Raw genomic sequence first — 22,989 nt, 5'->3', positions numbered from 1 at the left:
CGAATTCTAGGTTTTCAAATCTTAAGTTTGGATATGTGCACCTCCAATTAAAAAAAAAAGTAAAGTATTTTGGTGAGCGAAGAGGGATCGCCCACACAGGTGAGCCAATCACCTACCTCTGCACGCGCCGCTGCTACAGACCCTCTTGAGTGTCCAGCTTGCTTGGTGAAATGAGGTCGGCTTGTGACATTTTCTGGGCAGCTGTTTGTTTTCTGTTTGACCCTGGAAAGTCAGTGATATGTGACTGACTGTGTCCAGCCCCTGTCGGCCTGCCGGAGGCAATGATTTCCTACAGTTTTGTCTGCCACGGAGGCAGTGTAGCTGATGCCTATGCAGGCCTTCCTGTGCTCTGGCTAGTGTTGCAGTTTAAACAAATTACCCCGAAGTCCGCTTTCACCAGCCTTGTCTGGGAGGCCCCCAGCGCTGTGGAGAACGATGAGATCATTCCTCAAAGTCACCTCGTGCCCCAGGCCCCGTGAGACTCTGACCGTGCACGTGCCTTTCCGGTGGTTCCTCGGGCCTTATTAGCAAGCTCGCTTAAATCCTCCTCTGTTCGCGTACTTCGAGTCTGCCTAGGCCAGGCCTTGCGTGTTCTGTCGGGACTCTGCCCGCTAGGTCCAGGGGGTAGAAGCGACCGCAAAAAACAACTTTAATCAAAAAGTTACCTAAGCATCTAATCAGGGACTGCTAACTTCCTAACAAAATGGTAGAGCTGGGGGAGGAAGGTTGGAGGTGAAAGTGTATGCGAGAGACCGTGACAAAGAGGCCCCATACAAGGCACAGTCCACGCGATTCACACCGCCACCAATCACCTCTTGGACCCCCCCACCCCGCGCCTCAGTTAAAAAAAGACTGTGGAAAATGCAGTTGTGCAGTTGACTTATTACTAAGGTGAAAATGCAGTTGTGCAGTTGACCTATTACTAACGGTTTCTGCTTGAAAGCCATTGATATATGACGGCTCTGGCATCTAAAGAGGTGCTTTGGAGAAAATTCTCACAATAACTAGGAAATGGCTCCGCAGCAACCCCTCACCCTGGGCTTTAAGTGACATGAAACAAGTGGGAGGAGGGGCCTTTTAAAGGGGTTTCGCCTATGTAATGAAGGGCGTGGCTTAAACATGCAAACTAAATTTCTGTGATTCCTGTACTATGTCACCCAACCAGTAGTATGGTTCCTCGTTGAGCTTTCTGATACTGCATCATCCACATACACCTAAAACTAGCCAGAACTATTGGTTTTGTCAATGGTTGTAAGGTGTTTAAGGTAAAGTAGTAATGATTTTTTTGTAAATAATTAATACAAAAAATGTTTCAATTGAGAAATTGGGAGACTGAATTACTGAGGCCTTGGCAAGGATTAGCAGTTTCATTAACTTCTGTTATGTCACTCTGTTAGACATGTGCGCCCATTTGAACTCTCTAGTCTCCTCCATCTGCACCTCATCTTTTTCCTCTTCACTCTCTCCTGCCTGTTCTTCCTCGCATCTCCTTTACTTCACCACCCCCAAGCACAATGCACCACTCGCCTCTAAACACTGCATGAGCTTTTACTTTCTTCTCGTCAGCATTTTCCCAGCAGCGTACCTCCTTCACACACACGACCAGAATCACAACTGCAACACGAGACCACTGCTCTGTGCGCTCTTCAGAGAGGCCCATGATTGGATGATCATGTATTCTGAAGACCATTTTAACCCGCTGACAGACACAGTGAGAAATTTGCCTTCAGCCTAAACTCTAGAGCTCTCAATTTTGGTCCACTATGAGCACCTGGAGATGAGTCAGTTCAAAGTATGCACCTTGTAAGAGTAACATGCTATCTGGGGAAAAATACAGAAACACAACATCCTGAAAACAGCTAACACTCTAGGAATTCAAGATTAGGTAAAACGTGAAATATAAAGAGGAACTAAATCACTAACGTGATTAAACTTATCGTTTTTTTACATTCATTGTTCAGAAATCAGACAGTGGTTTGCCATTAGAGTTAAGGACATGAATACACAGCCTGATAGGGACACTTTTCAATGTCGGTGTTCCATTACTGCCAGGCCTGGGCCCAGGAGGGCCCAGCGCACTTAAAGTCCTGCCCTCACTCGCACCCTTCCAAATCCAGGCAAACTACGTCTATACACATCTAGTAGGCATTCAAACAGAAAATGTGCTGCCTGTAAAGAACCATGGGCTACCACACAGGTGCTCCAAAATGCACTACAAGCTCCAGACCACAACCTTACCACTCTCCAGCTGAATGGGCACCTCATTTACTGCACTTGTCTATTGTGTGACGCGTGGATTTCTCACCGTAACCTCTAACTTCAGTGATAAAACACTCCTGTGAAAACTGTTCCAGCGCCACTGAGCTGAACTAAAAGAGGTACACCTGAATGTTGGTATATTATTGCTACATATTGTAGGGCACGCGGTATGCAGAGTTGCAGAAGTAGACTTTGTACCTGCAGGTGGTGCACTCTGCTGTTACAGCTCATAGCGTTTAATACTGCTGCGACTGTACGGTAGATATGTTGTTCCATTTTATCCTCATGAAAAGTCCCCAACATGTGATATTCAGGGGCGGCTTTTCCCTGAATGTCACATGTACTCCCACCCGCTCCCCTCATCCACACACGGCCTTTGCCGATTATCACACTACCTTTGTGCTCAGGCGGGCGGAAAATGGGGATCCACCACTGTCCGCATAGCATCAGGCCAGGACGTGGAGGCCAGAAGGATATGGTTCTATATTCACGTACCTTAACCACACTTTCAGCCCTGGGCTTACGGTTCCTAAATCATCATGAGAGCTGTTGTGCTCCTAGCCGCCAAGTTTCCAGATCAATGTGGGATGTAGCGTTCCAGTCCAGTCTTTTTTCTTCAAAATGTGGGACTTTTAGTTCTGTGTTAAAATAGCATAAACATGACTGCAAGTCCAAGAATTCAAAGAAAAAATCTGGACTAGAGTAAAACATGCACGGGCCCAGGAAATTTGGTTGGCCTGGGTGCTAAGCCCTCAAGATTTCTACTGCATGCTTCAGTAGCTCAGGCAAGTCAGGTTATTTTCTTCACACTCTGGAATTTGTAGATCTTTTGAGTCCATTTTAAATAAGAACTGCAATTCCCAGAATGCAAAGAACTGTACTGGAGCTACTCGTGCATAAACTTGGCAAATGTTGGAGCTCTAACGCTGAGGTATTTAAACCAGGTCATGAAGTACTAGATCCCTGACAGATGTTTGTGAAACCCACTACGTAAACATGCTTCATCTAGTTACATTAATGTAAATTCATCTTAGATGGCAGTAATGAATATCTGGCATGGAACCTGCTCTTCGAACCCTTCGTTATACGCCCGTTTTAAAAGGAAAACCCTTTGACTGGAAACGCCTAGTCCAGAATGAATTGAGACACGTGGACACCTAGTGCCATTCGATTTTGAAATAGCATATTTCATCATTCGTGGGGAATTCTCCTGACTCACGGAGCAGACTGTGGCCTAATCTCAAAAGGTCTTGTTAGATACAAAAAGAGGCCACGCCATGACGTTAACGGACAATTCAAGCCATTTACGTGCCGATAGTAGCAAAGGTTGCAACTGGCGACATCAAATGGAGACATTTGGAGACGCCCACATCCAAGACACTAAAACCAGACTGGAGCAAGTTCTCCTCCAGGCCCAAAAAAGAAGACAGGATCACAATTCCCACAATGCACTGCACCGTCAGATGAAAAACCGGGCTTGAAGACCATAGTGCAGATATTGAGGTGGTCCAACAACTTAAAATACACCTCTTTGCACATTTTGATTTAGGTTCAGTAATACTAGATGGATACCAGGGCGTATGAATGGGTTTTGAAAAGTTACAGCAAAGTTAAATGTCAGTCTTAAACTTTCTCCCCACTGCTCCTTGTTTTACAGCCTCGTTTTACGGTTTTTAGTTCTGGTTGTAGTCAGCTTTAACATCTCTAAAAAAAAAATCATGTGATCAATTATTTGAAAAGTATACGTGACAGAGAGACAGTGGGCTTAGTCCCCTTCAGCCAGTGGCTTTCATGCGTTTTTATGATTTTCCGTTGCTTGGATGGTCTGCCCATCGAGGCCCATGGCATTTCGAGGATGGGTGCACTGTTCAATCAGTACTGTCATTCAGTATTAGAAATGTGGGCTTTTAAGTTGTGCGTTTGTTACATTCCAGATGCAACTTCTGCTTGTGATTGCAACCCAGTGTGTGTCCTTTGATGTATTTACTTTGCCTGCACTATGTTTTAATTGCCTATTTGTATTTTTTGTTAGAAGTTTATGTAGGTTGGATGTTTTACCCTGTCATAAGGACAGTTCTATTCATAACATATTGCTGGATTTTCCTGTACTTTTGTTCACAATATAAGGATATATATATATATATATATATATATATATATATATATATGTATCTATATTAATCCGAATGCTCATTCCGGGCTCAGAACGGCCCGCGAGGGGTGGCGCAAAAACCGGCAAGAGCAGACCGGTAATAATAACATCAATCCAAACAGAAACAGTAAAGATCGCGCACTCAGGACTTCAAGAAAGTAAAGCAAAGGCGTTATTCACAACGCGTTTTGGCTGTCTCCGCAGCCTTGATCATGTGATCTTTACTGTTTCTGTTTGGATTGAGATATCTATATAGACTTTCTTGAAAAGCAACAAAAATGCTGGCCCTTTTATCAAAACTAACTACTAAGCTGCGTTTTGCTGCGCATGCCTTTAGGTGCATTACTTACAATACGCTTCTTCTTTTCTTATTAGTTTTCATAGCACTTTTCTATGAGGTAACATCTTAAATCTTCTAATGCAGTCTGCTCTGCAAAGTGGCCTTAATCGCAGCCCTCATATTGTTGTATCCCACAAATGTTGCTTCATTCCGTAGAACAACTGACAACAATACATGAAAAGTCGCCCAAATAATGCCAAGAAGCTCCCCTAACAGAAAGGCAGACCAATTTGCTTTGCCAGTGCTTATTAGATTTCATGTTTTAATGAAACCGTTTTAGGTTTTGCTTGATAGCCTTGTTATGTGCAATACCTATTGTTAACACTTCTTTAAAATCTAAAAAACAGTGGACTGCTACTCCCCCTTGAGGCATATTTATCCCACCTTATGCTACTGGCTGTATCATTCATCAAAATTACGGCCTGCCTGCATTGTAATGTATAAGAGACTATTCTATATCTCAAAAGTACTCTGAATCATCACACATCAAAGTATTTACCTTATAGATGTGTACTCAAAGCTACTACTTTATTTTTGTTTCACTATAGGAGGGTTTTTTTTAAATGGTTTAGTCAATATTAAAAAACTAAAGTCAGGCCCATTGACTTTGCTAATGCTTGTTTACAATGCACTGAAGTAAAGAATGGGTTTTGTAAGAAATGTTGATTTTTTCCCATATACTTACGAAGAGTGGGTTTTCTATTATAGACTGAATTCAATGTTTAGAGTGAATTCGGAGTCTGTACACTCTAGGCAAACACAGATAGAAAGAAACAATAAACACAGAGATAGAGTGAGAAATGAATAAAGCATAAAGGAGAGAGACAGAATGACTGATAGTGAGAAAGGACTGACAGACTTCAATAGGGTTCTGACTAAAGTCTAATCCCTCTCAGTGTAAGAACTTACTGTGAGCAGAATACTCACTGTGCGGGTAGTTGGGAGGATTGTAGGGTGCGGAAATAGGGGCTACCACTGCCACTGAAATGACCCAGACCGAATTCTAAGGTCACAAATCTCACACAGTAATGAGAGCTACTCTCACTGAACCCATCACCAACCAGCTGAACTTTCTACATTTAAGACAATGTTTTTAGCCCCTTACCAGTGGCCCATTCTCACCCAGCCAAGTGTACAGGCTTCTCACACTATGCAGCAGTGAAAGCTCTACATACTACCACACTGCGCCAGTGCAGGCTCCTCACACTGCCTAACAGTGCCCTCTCTTCACACTGCACCCACTCCCACCAGTGCAGCTCCTAACACTGCACACCAATGTGAGAGCCCCAGTGCCTGCTCTTCCCACTGACAGCGTAAACTTCCAACACTGGTCACTCAGGCGAGCTGCTCACACTGCCCAAGAGAGCTATGGGCTGCCACTGCCCGTCAGTGGGAACTTCTTACACTGCCTGAGGTAGCCATGTCGGCCACTGCCCATCAGTGGGAGCTTCTCACACTGTCCGGGGAAGCCATGTTGGCCACTGCCCATTCTCACACTGCCCAAGAGAGCCCTATGCTGCCACTGCCCATCAGTGGGAGGTTCTCACACTTTCCATGGGAGTCATGTCCGGCCACTGCCTGTCAGTTGGAGCTTCTCACACTGCCTAGGAGAGCCATGTGCTGCCTCTCTCTGCCCGTCAGTGTGAGCCATGTTAGCTACTGCCCAATAGAGCCATGTGCTGCCACTGCCCATCAGTGGGAGCTTCTCACACTGCCAGGGTGAGCCATGTTAGGCCACTGCCCGTCAGTGGGAGCTTCTCGCGCTGCCCAATAGAGCTATGTGCTGCCACAGGCCGTCAGTGGGAGCGTCTCACACTGTCCTGGGGAGCCATGTTGGCCACTGCCCATTCTCATACTGCCCAAGAGAGCCATATGCTGCCACTGCCCATCAATGGGAGCTTCTCACACGGTCCGGGGAGCCATGCCTGGCCACTGCCTATCAGTTGAAGCTTCTCACACTGCCCGAGAGAGCCATGTCCGGCCACTGATCACAGTTTCTAATACTGCACACCAGTGTGAGAGCCCCAGTGCTAGCTCTTCCCACTGACAGCAGGAACTCCCAGCACTGGTCTCTCACGCAAGCTTCTCACAGTGTCCAAGAGAGCCATGTGCTGCCACTGCCCATCAGTGGGAGCTTCTCACACTGCCCAAGAGAGCCATGTCTGGCCACTGCCCGTCAGTGGGAGCTTCTCACACTGCCCAAGAGAGCCATGCCCGTCAGTGGGAACTTCTCACACTACCCAAATGAGCCATGTGCTGTCACTGCCCATCAGTGGGAGCTTCTCCCGCTGCCCGTGAGAGTCAGACATTCTCATTTGGCACCAGTGTCAGATCCTCACACTGGTCACTGTCACAAATACCAGCTTTTCTGTGTCAGATGTTTGACATCCGTGATGCCATGTGTTCTCGTTACATGGACCTTTGTTTCCAAGTTTTTACATCAATTACTTGAAACGCCTTTTAAAGCTCTCTTTACTTTTCAATTTCCATTTAATTCATTATCCGAATTCAGTGATTTCTGGTGTTTCCACCATCTTCAGGAGTTATAACATTCTATTTTTTAGGGTCGAGCGCGCAAGCGTTCATGCCTGCTGTAATCACTCTGTGGGCTTGTAACCACGCCCACTGCACGCCCATGAGTTTCACTGGTTTGTGGACTTGCCTTTTAAAAATCGCTTGATTTTATTTGTGAAAGGCATGCCTTTTCCGGTGTTTAGCGCACCAACTGTTGTATCCTAGCAACGTGTCTGTTTAGAATGTTGTTCTTTGAAGGGTGGACTGGGGAGAACGGAGGAGTTGGTTACTCTCCCTGAGATCTGGCAGGGGTTGTTCGTGTGCACTTAAATAAAAGGAGTTCCACATCTACGTTTCTAGTGTCACCCTTTATCACAACATGGCGACAAGGATGGGATGGTCTGGTGAAAGCCTGTATCAACCCCTGTCAGAAGGAGACGGAATCCCAAAGATGCAGAAAATAAGTCCTGGAGCTTACAAGAAAAAGGCGGTGTGGAGTTAAATAAGTGCTTACGTTGACAGAGAAACTGAGGAGAGGAAAAGAACAAAGGTTCCACGGTTGCGCAAATAATGAAAAAGTGAAATCGAGACGGACGGCAAGGAAAAAGGAAAAAAAAAAAAAAAGGGAGATAAAACGAACAACACAAGGTCGGCGTTTCAATTTTAACAGCGTTTATACTGAATTGAGTGCGTGTAAATTGAGAACAATTTCTATAGCAATGTAAATAACGAAGACCGCGCGCTTCTTTTAAAACAAAACAGAATTCTGAGCGCGAGAACCTTACCGCGGCCGCACGGTTAAGAGGTGGTGTGAAATCGAAGAAGGACACCATTTAGGGTCAGGCAGACGCGCAGTGAACGTCTGCGCGCATATTAACCACGGCAACGGACAGCATGGTGTGAAAGCAAACACGCGGTGAACCTCTGCGCACATAGTAACCACGGCAACGTGACAGCGTGGTGTGAAATCGAAGAGGGACAAGATAACGCTGCAACGGAAGAAAAAAAAATGGGGAACATCATGTACCACGCATTGCATCATCGTGTAGCACACGCATAGCTGGGGATATTCATGGTGTGACAGCAGAAAGCAACGCAGACGACGGTGACCACTTTATTCATTTATTTATTTAGCTGTTTGCAGATTTATTGTTTTTACGGTGACCACTTTGATCATTTATTTCTTCCATTTTGGCGCCAGTGAAGTTCTTACAAAATCCAGACCCACCGTGCATGGTGTGGGAAGACTGGCGTGAAGCTTTTGAAACTTACTTGGAGGCAATTGGAGGGGTCATGTTCGATCCATTGCGAAAATGAGCCATCTTAAAACACAGTTTGGGCGTCGAGGGACGGAGAGTACTGAAAACACTGCGTAGGCCCAGTCGGAACATCTCCTCGAATGTTGACGGAGAAGGTGAGGATGAGTCATCATCACCTTCTGAAAATTTCAGTGGGGATGAATAAAGCGTAGCTATGAAAGCGTTGGACGATAACTATGGTAAGAAAGTCAGTATAGTAGTGGAGAGACACAAATTCTTCTCTAGGATTCAAGCACAGGGTGAAACTGTGGAGCAGTATTTTTCCGAATTAAGGACATTAGCTGCGTCGTGCAAATTTAGAGACCTACAAGAAGAACTGATAAGAGATCAATTCATTAACAAAACAAACAATTCTAAAATTCAAGAACGGTTATTAGAATTGAAGGATCCCTCCTTGCAAAAGACCATCAACATAGCTAGACAGATAGAAAACACATCAAACTATTTGACAGAACTCAATCTCAATCAACGCAATACTGATAGTATTTCGAAAGACGTAAATGCTATTTCCAAGGCAAAGAAGGGTGGAAAAAAAAGAAAGGGAATGTTATAAATGTGGCAGTGATAATCATACTGCAGAGGTGAGTAAATGTCCTGCGACATTTGTGAAATGTTACCAATGTAGAAAAATAGGTCACTTTGCACGTGTGTGCAGAATGGGACGTGTGCAGAAGCAGTGCCAAAAGCAGTCAGTGAACAGTATCAAAGCATGCATCGATGTACAGTCGGAAGAAGAGGGTGAGAATGAGGATGATGGGAACGTTGAGGTGTTAACAATAGAGGAATGTGTGGGGGAAATTGAGGTTAACTATACTCCTGCAAAGTGTAAAGTTAAGATGAATGATAAAGAGGTGGAGGTGTGGGTGGATTCATGTTCACCATACACCATTGTAAGCAAACAAGTGTGGAAGGAGTTGGATTGCGGTGAAATCTTTCCCACAAATATAAAACCAGTGGGATATTGTGGAGACAAATTACCCCGGATTGGTTACATAGTGTGTACAATAGCCTTCAAGGGGGTGTGTGCAGATGTACCTGTGTATGTGGTGGAGCATGGAAAGAGTCTATTGGGGTGGAGTGAGCAATGAACTCTAAGAATGGTGTTGCATCCCAACCATCCAGAACAGGTATTGTTGGTAGATGACGTGGAAAAGAACAAATGGCAGGAGAGATTTCCGGATTTGTTCTCAGATAAATTAGGGTGTCTAAGAAAGTTTGAGCATTGAATTGTAGTTAAATCAGATAGCTCTCCTAAGATGCACCAGGTGAGAAACGTGCCATTTGCTTTGAGGTCAAGGTTGAAAGAGGAGTTAATGAGATTATGTGACAATAAAGTTATCGAACCCATTGAGTCATCAGAGTGGCTCAGTCCTATTGTTTTAGCGCGAAAACCTAATGGAAAGTTACGCATGTGTATAGATTTGAGGGATCTTAACAAATGTATATTGGTGGATCGCCATCCCCTACCTCACATCAATGAATTATTATCGTCTGTTAAAGATGCTAGATATTTTTCATCGATTGACCGGTCAAATGCGTACCATCAAATACGATTACATCCCTCATCTAAAAAGTTAACATCATTCATTACACCCGAGGGTATGTTTCAGTGTGTTCGCATGCCGTTTGGGTTGGCATCGGCCTCCTCAGTCTTTCAGAGAGTAATGAACAACATATTGACAGGAGCTGAGAAGGCTGTAGCATTCCAAGATGACATTTTGGTTTGGGGAAAGGATGTGGATGACCACAATGATGTCTTAGTGGAAGTTCTGCAAAGATTACGAGATTAAGGCCTCACAATTAGTGCTGATAAATGCAAATTTGTGTAAAGCAAATAGAATATCTTGGTCACACATTATCCGAGAAAGGAGTAAGGCCAAAGAAAAAATTGCTCGATGCCATTGAAAATGCACCCGCTCCCATGGATAAGGATCAACTACGGTCCTTATTGGGCCTGGCAGAATATTATTCAAAGTTTGTTCCCCAATTTGCTGCAAAAGTGCATGTATCGAAGACACTTATGAAATCTAAAGTTCAATTTCACTGGTCAAAGGAGTGTCAGGAAGCCTTTGACTTTATAAAAAAGGAAATTGTAGAATCAGTGAGTCTGAAACCGTTTGATCCCAAGTATCAGTCAATTATAGCGGTGGATGCCAGTGCACACAGTCTTGGGGCAGTGTTGATGCAAAGAAGGATGGGACAAGAAAGAGTGGTGACCTTTGCGTCACGTACGCTTAAAGGAGCGGAAGCTACATATTCTGTAATTGAGAGAGAGGCCCTAGCATGTTGGTGGGGTGTTAACTATTTCAAAATATATGTGTGGGGCAGTCGATTTGAATTAAGGACAGACCATAAACCTTTGGCAGACATATTTTCTACCAAGGGAGCCGGCAGAGCGACACCAAGGATAGCCAAATAGCTTTATTGATTACAGGAGTATGACTTCAATTTAGCATATGTTCCGGGATTAGTTAACAGATATGCTGATTGTTTGTCGCGCATTCCCATACAAGATAAAGTGGATGATGAGGATAATCAGGATGGTGAAGAATGGTTGGTTGACAGTGAATCGTGTGGATGTAGCATAGGAATGGAGGAATGGTTGCAGGCATTGAAGGATGATGAAGTTTTGAGCACAATGTGTGAATACATTGCAGATCCAATTTAGATGCGTAATCCGAGGGACATGTTGCGTGAGTATAGTAAATTGTGGCCAGAACTATCTATCATAGATGGAGTGTTGAGAAGGGGTGAGAGATTAGTGGTGCCTGTGAGTTTGAGGGAAAAGTTGGTGAACCTGTTACATGAAGGCCATGGTGGTATGACAGGGATGAAAAGGAGAGCTTGTGTGGACTTTTGGTGGACAGGTATGGACAAGGATATAGAGAGGTGTGTGAGCAATTGCGTGGCATGCATGTGTAGCGACAAATCTCATGTAGTAAGGGAATCAACTATATCAGGTACCAAATTTCCGGAGAGACCTTGGCAGAAAGTGGCTGTGGACATTTGCGGTCCGTTTGTTTCCAGAGGAATAGTGAGAAAGTTTGCACTAGTTCTGGTAGACTACTTTTCTAAATGGCCAGAGGTAGCGTTCATGAGAGAGGTGAAGGATGACAATGTAATTAATTTTTGCGAAGAGGTGTTTCGCAGAGAAGATTATCCTGAATATGTGGTCACTGACAATGGTCCACAATTTGTGTCAGAACAGTTTAAGGACTACTTGAGGAATTTGGAGGTGGAACACTACACCACCGCTGTCTACAATCCCAGGGAGAATGGTCTTGTTGAGAGATTCAATAGAGTTTTGAAGGAGTGTGCAATTGGGTGAAGAACAGGGCATGGATTGCAAAGAAGCTGTCAAAGAAATTATTTGGAATTATCGTAATATCCCTCAGTTACTGGTGAATCTCCTTTTTGCTTGTTGAAGGGGAGGGTGGCAGGCACTAAATTAACGCCACCATAGATGAACAAGGCTAAGGTTAGAATGACAGACAGAAGGGAGATTGAGAAGAGATTTGAGAGGTATCAGGATAAATATGTCAAAAGACATAATGACAGTGTGAAAAGAATTGGTCATAAATACAAAAAAGGGGACTGGGTTAGATCGTTAGTACCATGTGGTCAAAGAAAGAGTTTATCAAAATGGTCTAAACCCAAGTGAGTTGAGGGTGTGGTAGGCAACAGCGTGTGGTTAAGTGATGGTAAGAAATGGAATGTGCGAAAAGTTACAAGTTGGAATGAGACGGAGAGTGTAGTAAAGTGTGAGGAGATTGACAGAGGGAGGTCCAATCATATGGATTGCAATGTGAGGAGAAGTAGTAGAACTACGTCATTAGTACCAACTACGGCCAAACCGTCATTGGATGAGAGATTATATTATGGTACTTAGCTGGTGCAATAACAGTGTGTATAACACTATGATAACAGTGTGTATAGCACTGCACTATGTTTTTTTTTTTTATTCGTATTTATTTTATATTTAACCTATTGTTTTTTGTTCGCTTGCACATGTTTAGGTATTTGAGAAAAGGGGGGAGATGTCTTGTATCCTAGCAACTCATTGGAGCGTCTGTTTAGAATGTTGTTCTTTGAAGGGTGGACCGGGGGAGAACACGGAGACCACAGAGGAGTTGGTTACTCTCCCTGAGATCTGGCAGGGGTTGTTCGTGTGTACTTAAATAAAGGGAGTTCCACATCTAAATTTCCAGTGTCACTCTTTATCACAACACCAACTAATTACAAAAAAAAACATACGAGGCTCCATGTTTTCAGCATGGTTTCTGGACTACTTTTTCTTTTTATTTCCTACGCAGCGCGATCTCGGTGCACATTTGCTGATACGTTTGACTGTGCGAGCAAACTTCTGTTTCATTTTGTGTGCTCCTTAACGCTCATGACGTGGAACTTTAAATTGGCTCGCTCATGTGAAACTGTTTTACTTTTCATTTTATGTGGCGAAGTCCGGTTAGGACTTTACAACGCTAATAGCTCTAAGTCAAGCAAATGCGAGACCCACTGCATTGCAAATGCTTGTTTAATCTGAAATCAGCGCATTCAGTTCCCTAGATACGATTCTTGTAAATGTGCCTTTTGTTCTCATTACCACGTTTCAACAATGACACCCTTTCTTCTTGTGAGAAGAGGAACGAGTAGAGAGACCACGGGGAGCTACACGGAATTAAAGGCAATACGTAGAGAAAACTGATGTCGGTCTAAAGTCCAATAAAGTTTGTATAAGCGGCGTTAACTTATCCCTCGCAGGGCTGATGGTATTTCTTTGATGGGAGTAAGGGAGTTACTATATGCAGTCAATCAAAGACAATATCTCGGATAATTACAGTACAGCAACCTGTGACCTTCGACAACAATTACTCTACTTCCTGGAATTCAATATAAAAGTTTGCACTCCATCCTCACCCACAAAATGCTTTGCTCACTCTATTTGAACACTTAAGGGACGTTTCACTTGTATTAGTCCTAGAAAATTAATAACAGGGGAGTTTTGAGGGCTACGCTTTTCCCAGGACATTTCAACGTACGTTTAACATCACATATGTACCATTGCAAGTATATGACAGTGTAAATCACATGGCAAATGTTTTATGAAGACACTCCTTAACACCCTGGAGGGTGGACTGTAATGAGCAAACACACAGAGCTTGAATGCACGACCACACTTCCTGATATAAGGCTCGCCACATTAATGAGACACCAGCGTGGTCACGTACAGCGACCAGATCTAAAGAACGCAGTAACGCCACATTCTCCAGTGGAGTTACCCCGGGTGGTTTCTGGCAGAAAATGACTGCTGGAAAAAAATGCAATCAACGCAGAGAAGCCTGAGGTCAGGGGCGTAACACAGCTCCCCCTAACCCCTCCAGCCGCTGCCCACCAAGGGCCCCAGTCTTTCCGGGAGGTCCCCAGCGGGCCAGTTCAGTCCAGCGCCAATTATTATCTGTGAGATATGGGAGGATCACGGGCCCCTCATCACATTTTGCGAGAGGAAGGGGCATCAGTTTGACTTACTCCACTGCCTGAGATGAGATTGTTAGTGCATAGTAGCACACAGTCGGTTGCGTGAAACTCCAAATCTGGGGGGTAACGGGTTTAGGCAACGCTACTACTTCTACAGTCTGGCCAGAGGCGTAACTAAGGCTCCAGTCATCACGCCTCATCTTCAAACATGAATGTCATTTTTAACAGTGTTTTACATTCGAAAACGTGCATTTCTATATTTATAACAATTAAATATAAACTACAAATCCCAGAATGCAGGGTGCTGCCGACTAAAATCATCTACTATGACATGTAACAACACGCCAGTGATCACTGCACCTGCAATGGAGGGCTACCCTGAAGGGAGACTCGCTGGCACATAAGCTATTAGGGAAGACAAACTAGCCTTCATATCGTTAGCTATCCCCCTTTAAGAATGTAAACCTAGAATGAACTAACAGCTCACTGAACTGTGACGCCATGTTTCCACTTCTTAGCCAGCCGTCATCTCATCGATGTCAGCTAGCCATGTCATGAGCTAGCCTCGTTTTTCAGCCAACAGCTCGAAGAAGGCTCAGGCCAATGGTTACACTTTTCTCGTAGGTATGAGCCAATGGTAATACAGCATCTCATGGTGACGTCACTTATAACGTGGAGCGAGTTGCCAAATAACTACATGCCGCCAGACACGCAGTGGTCTAGTTCTGGGCATTTCGTTTGCAAGTCATTGCTTTCGGGTTTGTTACTTTATTTATGGATCAACTAAAGAGACCTTGGACTACAACTCACAGAATGCATCAGGTTTTCAAACAGGACCGGAGAGTAGCATCTTTGGTGACTTGGAGTCATCTGGTAACCTTAAAACAGATGCATTCTGAGAGTGGTTTCATTCAAGTGCTCCGTATGGCATGCAAGCACCAAATGAAAGAGGACTGAAAAGTTGCCACGGTGGTGTCACAAAAGCTTGCCAATAAAACAAGTGTTTGATGTCCGAATTAAATGGCCCTCCCATGGGGACTGACAGTGATCGGTCTCGAGGAATGACCTTCCTTTGACAGGAAAGTAAAAAACACTGAGCTCTCAAGCATAGAGTCAATTCACCGAAATGCCAAGGGTAGCGGAAGTGGCATCACACGTCCTTTGACCTCCACTTACACTCACACTCACACACACAAATTCACATTTACATAAATACTCTCACATAAACACACTCTCACCCGCAAGCACGCACACAATATACATTTAAAACATTTTTTACTTACCTCAGGTGCCATGGAAGGGCATATTCCAGCTAATTATACTCCATTTCATTACAGTAATAGTAACTATATTATTGTTCACAATTAGTGTAATGCAAAATTGACAGACAACAAAGACAGCGGAGCCCAAATGACATCCATAAGGACGAGCTCATCGTCATCGCAAATACTTTCCAGTTCTGAACTTTAAAGTAAGAACCTAATGCTTTTGCGGTGTTCTGCCAACTAATTAGAGAAACATACTGATAGCAAAGAAAAGCCCAGGAATGGAAGCAGTGTCCATGAAGATAGGAAATTCGGTGTCCACTCAAGCCAGACCTGACTTTTACACTTATATCACGTATTTTAGGTAACCTCTGGAAACACTGTTTGAATTATAAATGCAGCTTTACAAGTAATAGAATGCAAGGTAAGGGTAGCTAAAATTAAGGCCTTTCTGAGTATCTTATGCCTAACAAGGGACAACCTGAAAGTTCTTTCAGTTTATGGGGTTTCGTGAGACCTAGAGCAAATCTCTTGCAGCCTGATTTTGCAACTTTTCTACAGTTGTTGTGCTCAGTTCAGCCTTTCTCTCCTTTAATGTATTTGGATCACCACTGCTGTAAGGGATCCTATGTCATGCATGCAACACAATTAGCCAGTTCTGGATTTTTAGTCAATGGAACTTTGTATTTTTTGCTGTTCCAATTATAATTTTGATCACAACTCTCTCAATGCAGGAATCTGTTGGATAAAAAGCCAAGCCTGGATCATGTTGTTTTCCAGAGCACCTATTATCACAAGTCTGAGCACTAAGGGTAAAGCGCCCCCCCCTACATGGGGGGGGCGAGGCCTGTTAGGAGACGGGGCCACCGAGGCCCGACAATCCCCTCCGCACTAGTTGTGCAGCGGGCTGGCTTCGACTTCCGCCCTCATGCCTCGCGAGGCATGGGGGGCGGAAACTGGGTGTTGAGTGAACGTAGCGGTTGCGTTAGCCGGTTTTAGCCGCCGCGTACCGGTGGGGAGCTATTTAAATGCCCCCCCCCCCAAGAAAGCTCGACCTTCTTCTTTCGGTAGCGCGGCGTCTGGAGCTTGCAGAGGCACACAGTTGTCCCACCCACCCTCTCCTTAATTTAGGTTGTGAAGAAGGGCATAAGCGGAAAGTGAGGTATTAAAGTTACCAGAAACAACAGAGGGGTCCCCAAGGCTGTGGCCCCGGGAGGACACCAGGGATAGGATCCTGAAGTCCTGAGCCAACCTGCGGATGTACACACCAGATGAAGGGGTAAGGGAGCCCAGATCGCTGGTGGGGCCATAGGGCTCTCGCTCCTGGCCGCCCCATTACACCCAGAGTCAGATTGGTGTTTGGAGGGGGGGCGGAACCCTGAGCGTGGGGACAAGGAACGGTGTAGTCAGGGTAACCGCCCCTCCTAGGGATAAAGGTGAGGCACGGTTCACTTGTGTGGTCCAGTGGTGGTTCAGGACAGGAAGGGATCCTGTCGGATAAGATTTATGGTTACTGATTTGAAGTGGAGTGATTTATGATTTGGTGTAAAGAGAATACCATACAAAAATGTTGTAATAAAAAGCTTCTTCCAACAACTAAGTCTGTTGGTCTGCGTATAGCTGGTGGGGGGTATGAGGGCTGTCTGGTGGTCTCCAGATCCTAATGGAAGATCTACCTATCATAATTAAGGTGTAGGATTTACCTAGTCTATGCAAAGTTTACACAATTTCCAACTTTCATCATTTGCGAAGACTATTAAAATTTCCAATTTACATTTGCCTTCTAATGTGCAAAAAGTTTATGCGAATTACAAGTAAATTATTATTGCATTGCAGGATCATATTTACTATAAGCAAACAGACATGTTGGAAATTGTTTGCAGACTCACTGCAAGGTAACCTTTCTCAACATATTTTTTTTTTAAAGTTACAATCATTAGGCAAATGCAGGAAAGTGTTAAGCTTTGCAACTTGAGAAGGTATAAATCTTTCCATCTAACTTTGCAAGAAAGTAATGGTAACAATCTTCACCTTCCTAATAATTGCAGCGCATGTCTTTTATCATAAAATGCAGTTTCTTCAATAAATGTATTGAAACTTATTGTGCATCCCCTTGTCTGCGTTCGCATGTGTGTGACTTCTTGCAAATGAGAGAAAGGGGTAAGACCTGTTCTACCACAACTTCCCTGAGGAGTCTGGGTGCCATGTTTTTTGGCTGCCAAAAATCACCTTTACGTTTCTAGATTTGGGTGAGATGCTGCTAGGTAGCTGAGAAAGTCAGGCCAACAGCTTCCAGTAGGTGTGGGACTGACTCAGTCACCCACATGTGGTCGTGTTGCTGCTCAAATCCAAGCAGTCCTACCCCATGGTAAGAGTCCTTCAACACTTTTGACAACGTTTCTGAAGTTTTCCAGTTCTCAGCAGGTCATCTGGGTAATTTCTTGCTGCATTCTGGTATTTGTAGTCCTATATAACCTACTATAAAATCAGATTGCATCACTGCATTGAGAGGTATTTATTAAAAGTGTCAACATGCCACTACTGAACTAAAAGGCAAGTCAGTTGGTATGTGTACCCTACGTGTGGCCTCAATTCTTATTATGGATGAAACTAAATTATAGTATTAAATCAAACAGACGAGGTGTCTATACAGTGCAGATCCTGAAGTCACATTTTGAAGGTATTCTCTTATGTGTGAAAAGAGAAAAAAAAGATACTCGGGGAAACAAAATATTTGCTTAGAATCACACAATTTCGCCAGGCGGTGAAGCCGGGACTGATTCGGATTTCTGGTTGCACATGGTGCATTTCAGCAACTAGATGGCTGTCTCTTTCTCTCTCCGTTTGAATCAAATATCACGGCTTTCTTTTCAATTGTTTTCACATATGGTTGGGGCGTAGGCGATAAACCCAATCCATATGAAAGTTCGGCTCGTTTTGAGCTCGAGGGTCCCAGGAGACTTTGAGCTGCCCTAGGGCCGGACATCTGACTCGAGCCTCACTCGAACTTTCAGTGGCTCACCCATCTCTATAGTACAGCCCAACACAGTGGAGCAACACACAGAATCTGCAGTCTCGTTCTCTGCCAATGATTAAATCTTAGAAGGGATGCGAGGTGAATATGTTTTGTAGCTCTGAGGGAATAACGTGATAAGGTTATGGCCGCCTCACCCCTCCCCGCCTAACCCAAAGTTTCCCCTGCGAGACATATCTATAAAAGATAACCTTTAATCACATCATTGAACAAAAACAGCCACCGCCTGAGTTTAATTAAACTCGTTGCCCATGTTTGCGGTCACCTACAACCACGTTAGACTTTCAGAAGACGGGAGCACACGAGTCTAGCGTAATCACTGCTGCTCGCCTTAAATAGTCTCACAGAACTTAACCTCTCTACACATCCTTTCCTAGAGGTCAAGAGCATGATGTCACTTGTTCTGGCCGAGTTTGCATTCTGGTATTTGTAGTTCCCTTTCGCAGTACAAGTCTCTAACTACTGGAATACACACAGACAAATGGCAGAGCAGTGCCCCGAGACAGTGAACTGTTCATTACATCCTTCACTCCTAACTTAACTGAAGCACTGCAAAAGAACACCGTCCCCCGGACCAGAAGGTGGAAAGGGCCGAAGGTTGCACGTGACCCACGCGGCGCGGGACAAAGACGTCCAGAAAGGGGGCTCCGCTCCCCGAATTCACAACAGGCTATTGCAGGGCAGGTTCAACTTACAAAGGTCGAAGTTGGAACACAGGAGGTCCAAATCACTGCCCTAGCCAATAAGCATCCCTGCCCACCTTCCCCAAAAGTGCCTACCACTTTCCACACCTGCAGACAGCGGTATCTGCTCCAGGTCTACACCGACACCTACCCGGCTCCGGCTCCTCGGCTCGTGTGGGCTGGTTGCCCATGGCTGGCGTCCAGCCCGCCTCCTGCCCTTCAGGACACCTGCTGGGGGGCCCACGCCCTGCTCATACTCGTAGCGACAAGGGGCAGCCCGCTCTGTGTCTTCCTGGGCACCAGCGCCGGTCAGTGGCACAGGACGGGCTGCTCACTTCGGCCCCTTCCCAGAGACAGCGCAGCCGGCTCTCTCCAGGTCCCAGCAGGGACAGCGCGGTCCCCGTGCTCTCACTCCTTGGCACAGAGAGCACAGCCGGCTTCAGAGCCCTGCATCCCTCTGCACATCCCTCCCTCCTCATTACAATAGGCTGCGCCAGGAGGCGGGAGGGCAGAGAGGGATCTGCCTGACTGCAGGAATGAGCATGGGAGGTGACTGCAGAGCAGAGACACCTATCGATCACTGAGCGGTACTGCAGCCGCCTCCCAGGAATAACGGTGGCTGAGGGCATGCAAGGAATAGCGCACCACCGACGCTTCCTGGGAAAGTCCTGCATTACTTCATCTATTAGGGCGTATTGCGCATGGAATCTCAGCGCCTAGGTAGCAGCAACCAGCCAGTATCACAATGTCTCCGGATGAGCACGAATTTATACATTTAATTACTTAAGGGGCAGAGCAGCGCTGCAGGGAAATGTAAAAAATGTACCCCAAGAACCAGGGTTGGAATTGGTAAACATCAACTAACCACATTAGGGTAGGGTGACCAGTTCCGAAGCTGCCAGGGCAGTCAAGGTTTTCAGTGACTGTTGACTTCAAACAGTGAAATCAGGTTTTTATGTGTTACAAAGCAGCACTAGCCAGCAACTGTTATCAGAGAGAGCTATTTAAATAACATGTTTGCTGCTGGGTATTAAAACTCAGATTTTATTTATTCCCCTAGTGCCAAGTCTGTGTTTCTATACTGAAGAGCACTGTCTGCCCTCCCTTGGATCATTTTGAATTAGTCCTTCTATTTTTTTGCAAAATGTAAAAGTAGGACATGACAACATTGAATGTAAACATGTCCTTACAATGACTAGCACCCAAACACTATTTTCAATGTCTCAGGCCTAAATGTGCAAGCCAGAGCACAGATTACAGCCCTCATACTATACCTTGTGAATGGGAATAGCTAGAAAAATATTTAAACAACTATTTTTAATAATTACTAAAAATCCAATTCAATGGTGAAGTCAGACTTTTGATGAATATTAAGGAAAGGTAACTTTTAGAAATTTACCTTTTCTTTCCTGAAGTTCCCGGAGGATATTTTGCATTTGATCTTCCAGCCAATAATTATCAATTTAATAGGTGTGAAAATGGTGTGACATGCCTCCCAGCACTAAACAAAAGGCTGAATTGGACAGAGATGACTCCTCTGAACCTCCTAGAATATGCCGGATGTGGGCTTTAAGCATCACTTTTAATATCACAGTTTTGAATCCTGCCTGAATATCAAATCCTTTTTGGTTGGTCTGCTGGGTTTACATACATCAAATTGGGACACACTTAAAAGGAAGGGAAGCATGATGCCAAAACAGTTCTTCTGTATCCACTGTATATTTGCTAGAATACCATGCAAGCTTAATAGACTGTATTTCTTAATCAATTTCAAATCTTGGCACTTTGTAGCTGACATGCATGTTGGAAGAAAAAATGCAAATTATCATACTCTTTTAATTGCAAAATTTTCATTACAAAGTTTAAAATTGGCTCCTAAAGTGGATCCTCTCTTGACATCATTTCACCTGGGAGCAAAGCCTAGTCTGCGGAAAAGAATCACATTTTCTTACATAGAAAACCACAAATTGTATTAGACCTTCATAAGCAAGTATTCTATTCTCATCAAAAGAAGCCACAAACACTCAGGCCCTCATTACAACATTGGTGGTATTTTGGCAAGACTGCTGTGCTGGCGGCTGCTGAAATATTGCCAGTTAGAGTGGTCTCCTGACCGGCGTATTACGAGGCACACACAGGAGACCGCCAAAATACATCCACATTACACCCACCGCCAGGCTGACTAACAGTGAGAGAGAGGCAGTCCCACCACCACCACTATGTCTTGAAGACTCCACCTGCCTTATTACAAGCCACATTTCTGCACAGTGGTCACTGCACATCGGTGAACCATTGGCGGCTCGCACCGCCATCCAACGACCAATAGGGTCCTGTTGCTGCCTATGGGGGACTGGGGCCCATGATGTCATACACCGGCGATGACGGTCTGGTACGCAGTAGCCGTCACCGCCTTCATCTTCCCCCTTCCCGTCGTCCCCCACAACTTGGGCCGCTGGGTGACTCCGACCAGGTATGTGGGACGACTGTAATGGGTGGGGGGGTGTTTGTGTGATGTGTATGTTTGGGATGTGTGCGTGTGTGATTGCAGGCATGTGTGTGCATGGCAATGGGTGTGTGCATGTGTGGGGTGCGGTCTGGTGGGACAGGAATCAGATTTCCTGCAGGGAAAACCCTGGCGGTATGCACCCTCGTAATACGGTCGGCGGTGTCATGCATGCCGCCGGCCCGGAGAAGGCACCCGCTGGCCGCGGCGGTCCGGCCGCACTGGAGGGACTGTCGGTGGTGTGGCTGTTTGGCATCGGCCACACCACCTTCCTCGTAATACAACAGTCTTCGCCGTCGGGACCGCAGCGGTGGAACTGCCACCTCCACCGTAGTATTTACCGGACCGCCAGGGTCGTAATGAGCACCTCAATCTGTAAAATGAAAGTTTTAAAATGGTATGATGATGAATGTTTTGTGAAAAAATAGGCACTAACAAAAGCCTTAAACACTAGGCATCTGAACATGTCAGGAGAGTATTCCCTTAAAGACCTAGGGAACATTTTCAAATTACTAATCAAGCTAAAAAGAAACATATATTGTGAAAAATGGCATAAAAACAAAGGATTCCAATAAGTTTTGGTAAATGGTAAGATGGGGCTGTGAGCTCCGGCCAACAAATTTAAATATGAGAGTCTGCCCTGCTGAACAGATTGAACAATTCTCTCTATAATATCAGAAATCCACTAAGTCAGAGAATGAAAAAGGGCTTCATATGCAGCTGCACATAAGGCTGAATGTGGAACTGGAATTCACTGAGGAAGAAGAGACTGATGCAATATGTAGCCAAAGACTGCATAAAGCACCAGGGCACCATGACATCTCCTCAGATGCCTTCCGAATCATTATATCAACTTGGGCTCCACTTCTAAAAAACTTATTTCATGCAGTTTGGAAACTTGGCGAAATTTCCCCCTTGTGGAGAGTAGCAATTATAGTTCCCATTTTCAAAAAAGGATTTCTCTTAGGTCGTAGGAACTGCCATCCGATTACATTGCTTAACGGGTATGGAAAATTTATGGTAAGCTACTCCTTAATTGCATCCAAGACTGGGTCTATCCACTCTGTAGCCTGGAGTGGGAACTAGAGACCAGCCTATGAGGCTTTATTGTACATGTATTAAATACACGAGAGGGAAGAAATCTATTGTGTTATAGTCTTCATGATTCTAGAAACAGCATTTGACTTAGCTGAGCCCTTCTCTGGACTACACTGAGCAATCGGGGGATTCCAGAATGCCTTTTAGCTGTATTATAGCAACTCCTTTACACAACGACTTCTAGAGTCAGACATAGGGTGAAGGGGAATGTAAATTTGACTTCCCAATCCAAACAGGAGTCTGATAAGTTTGCATGTTAGTGCCTGCCTTATTTAACCCATATAGTAATGAGATGGGAAGATTCCTCATCGGCCTAAATCTGGATGTACCAACAATAGGAAAAGAGA

The 22,989-nt window shown here is 44.7% G+C and overlaps 1 protein-coding gene across 4 annotated transcripts in view; it reads right to left on the bottom strand.

The window, feature by feature from the left end:
• SPECC1 (sperm antigen with calponin homology and coiled-coil domains 1) overlaps positions 1 to 22,989 on the bottom strand; it is a 956,149-nt gene that overhangs the window by 777,994 nt on the left and 155,166 nt on the right. Inside the window, exon 1 of one of the 4 annotated variants that reach the window (XM_069226283.1) lies at positions 19,193 to 19,579. The exons of 2 other annotated variants lie outside the window; for them this stretch is intronic. In XM_069226283.1, coding sequence (XP_069082384.1) covers positions 19,193 to 19,232 — 40 coding nt within the window. In that variant the 5' untranslated portion in view covers positions 19,233 to 19,579. Of the gene's footprint in view, positions 1 to 19,192; positions 19,580 to 22,989 lie in introns of those variants that run through there. One more of the 4 variants, XM_069226285.1, reaches the window with a different exon arrangement.

This window comes from Pleurodeles waltl, chromosome 3_1 (genome assembly GCF_031143425.1).
Source record: "Pleurodeles waltl isolate 20211129_DDA chromosome 3_1, aPleWal1.hap1.20221129, whole genome shotgun sequence".
Classification (NCBI taxonomy): domain Eukaryota; kingdom Metazoa; phylum Chordata; class Amphibia; order Caudata; family Salamandridae; genus Pleurodeles; species Pleurodeles waltl.
This window is presented reverse-complemented; position numbering and strand designations above follow the sequence as displayed.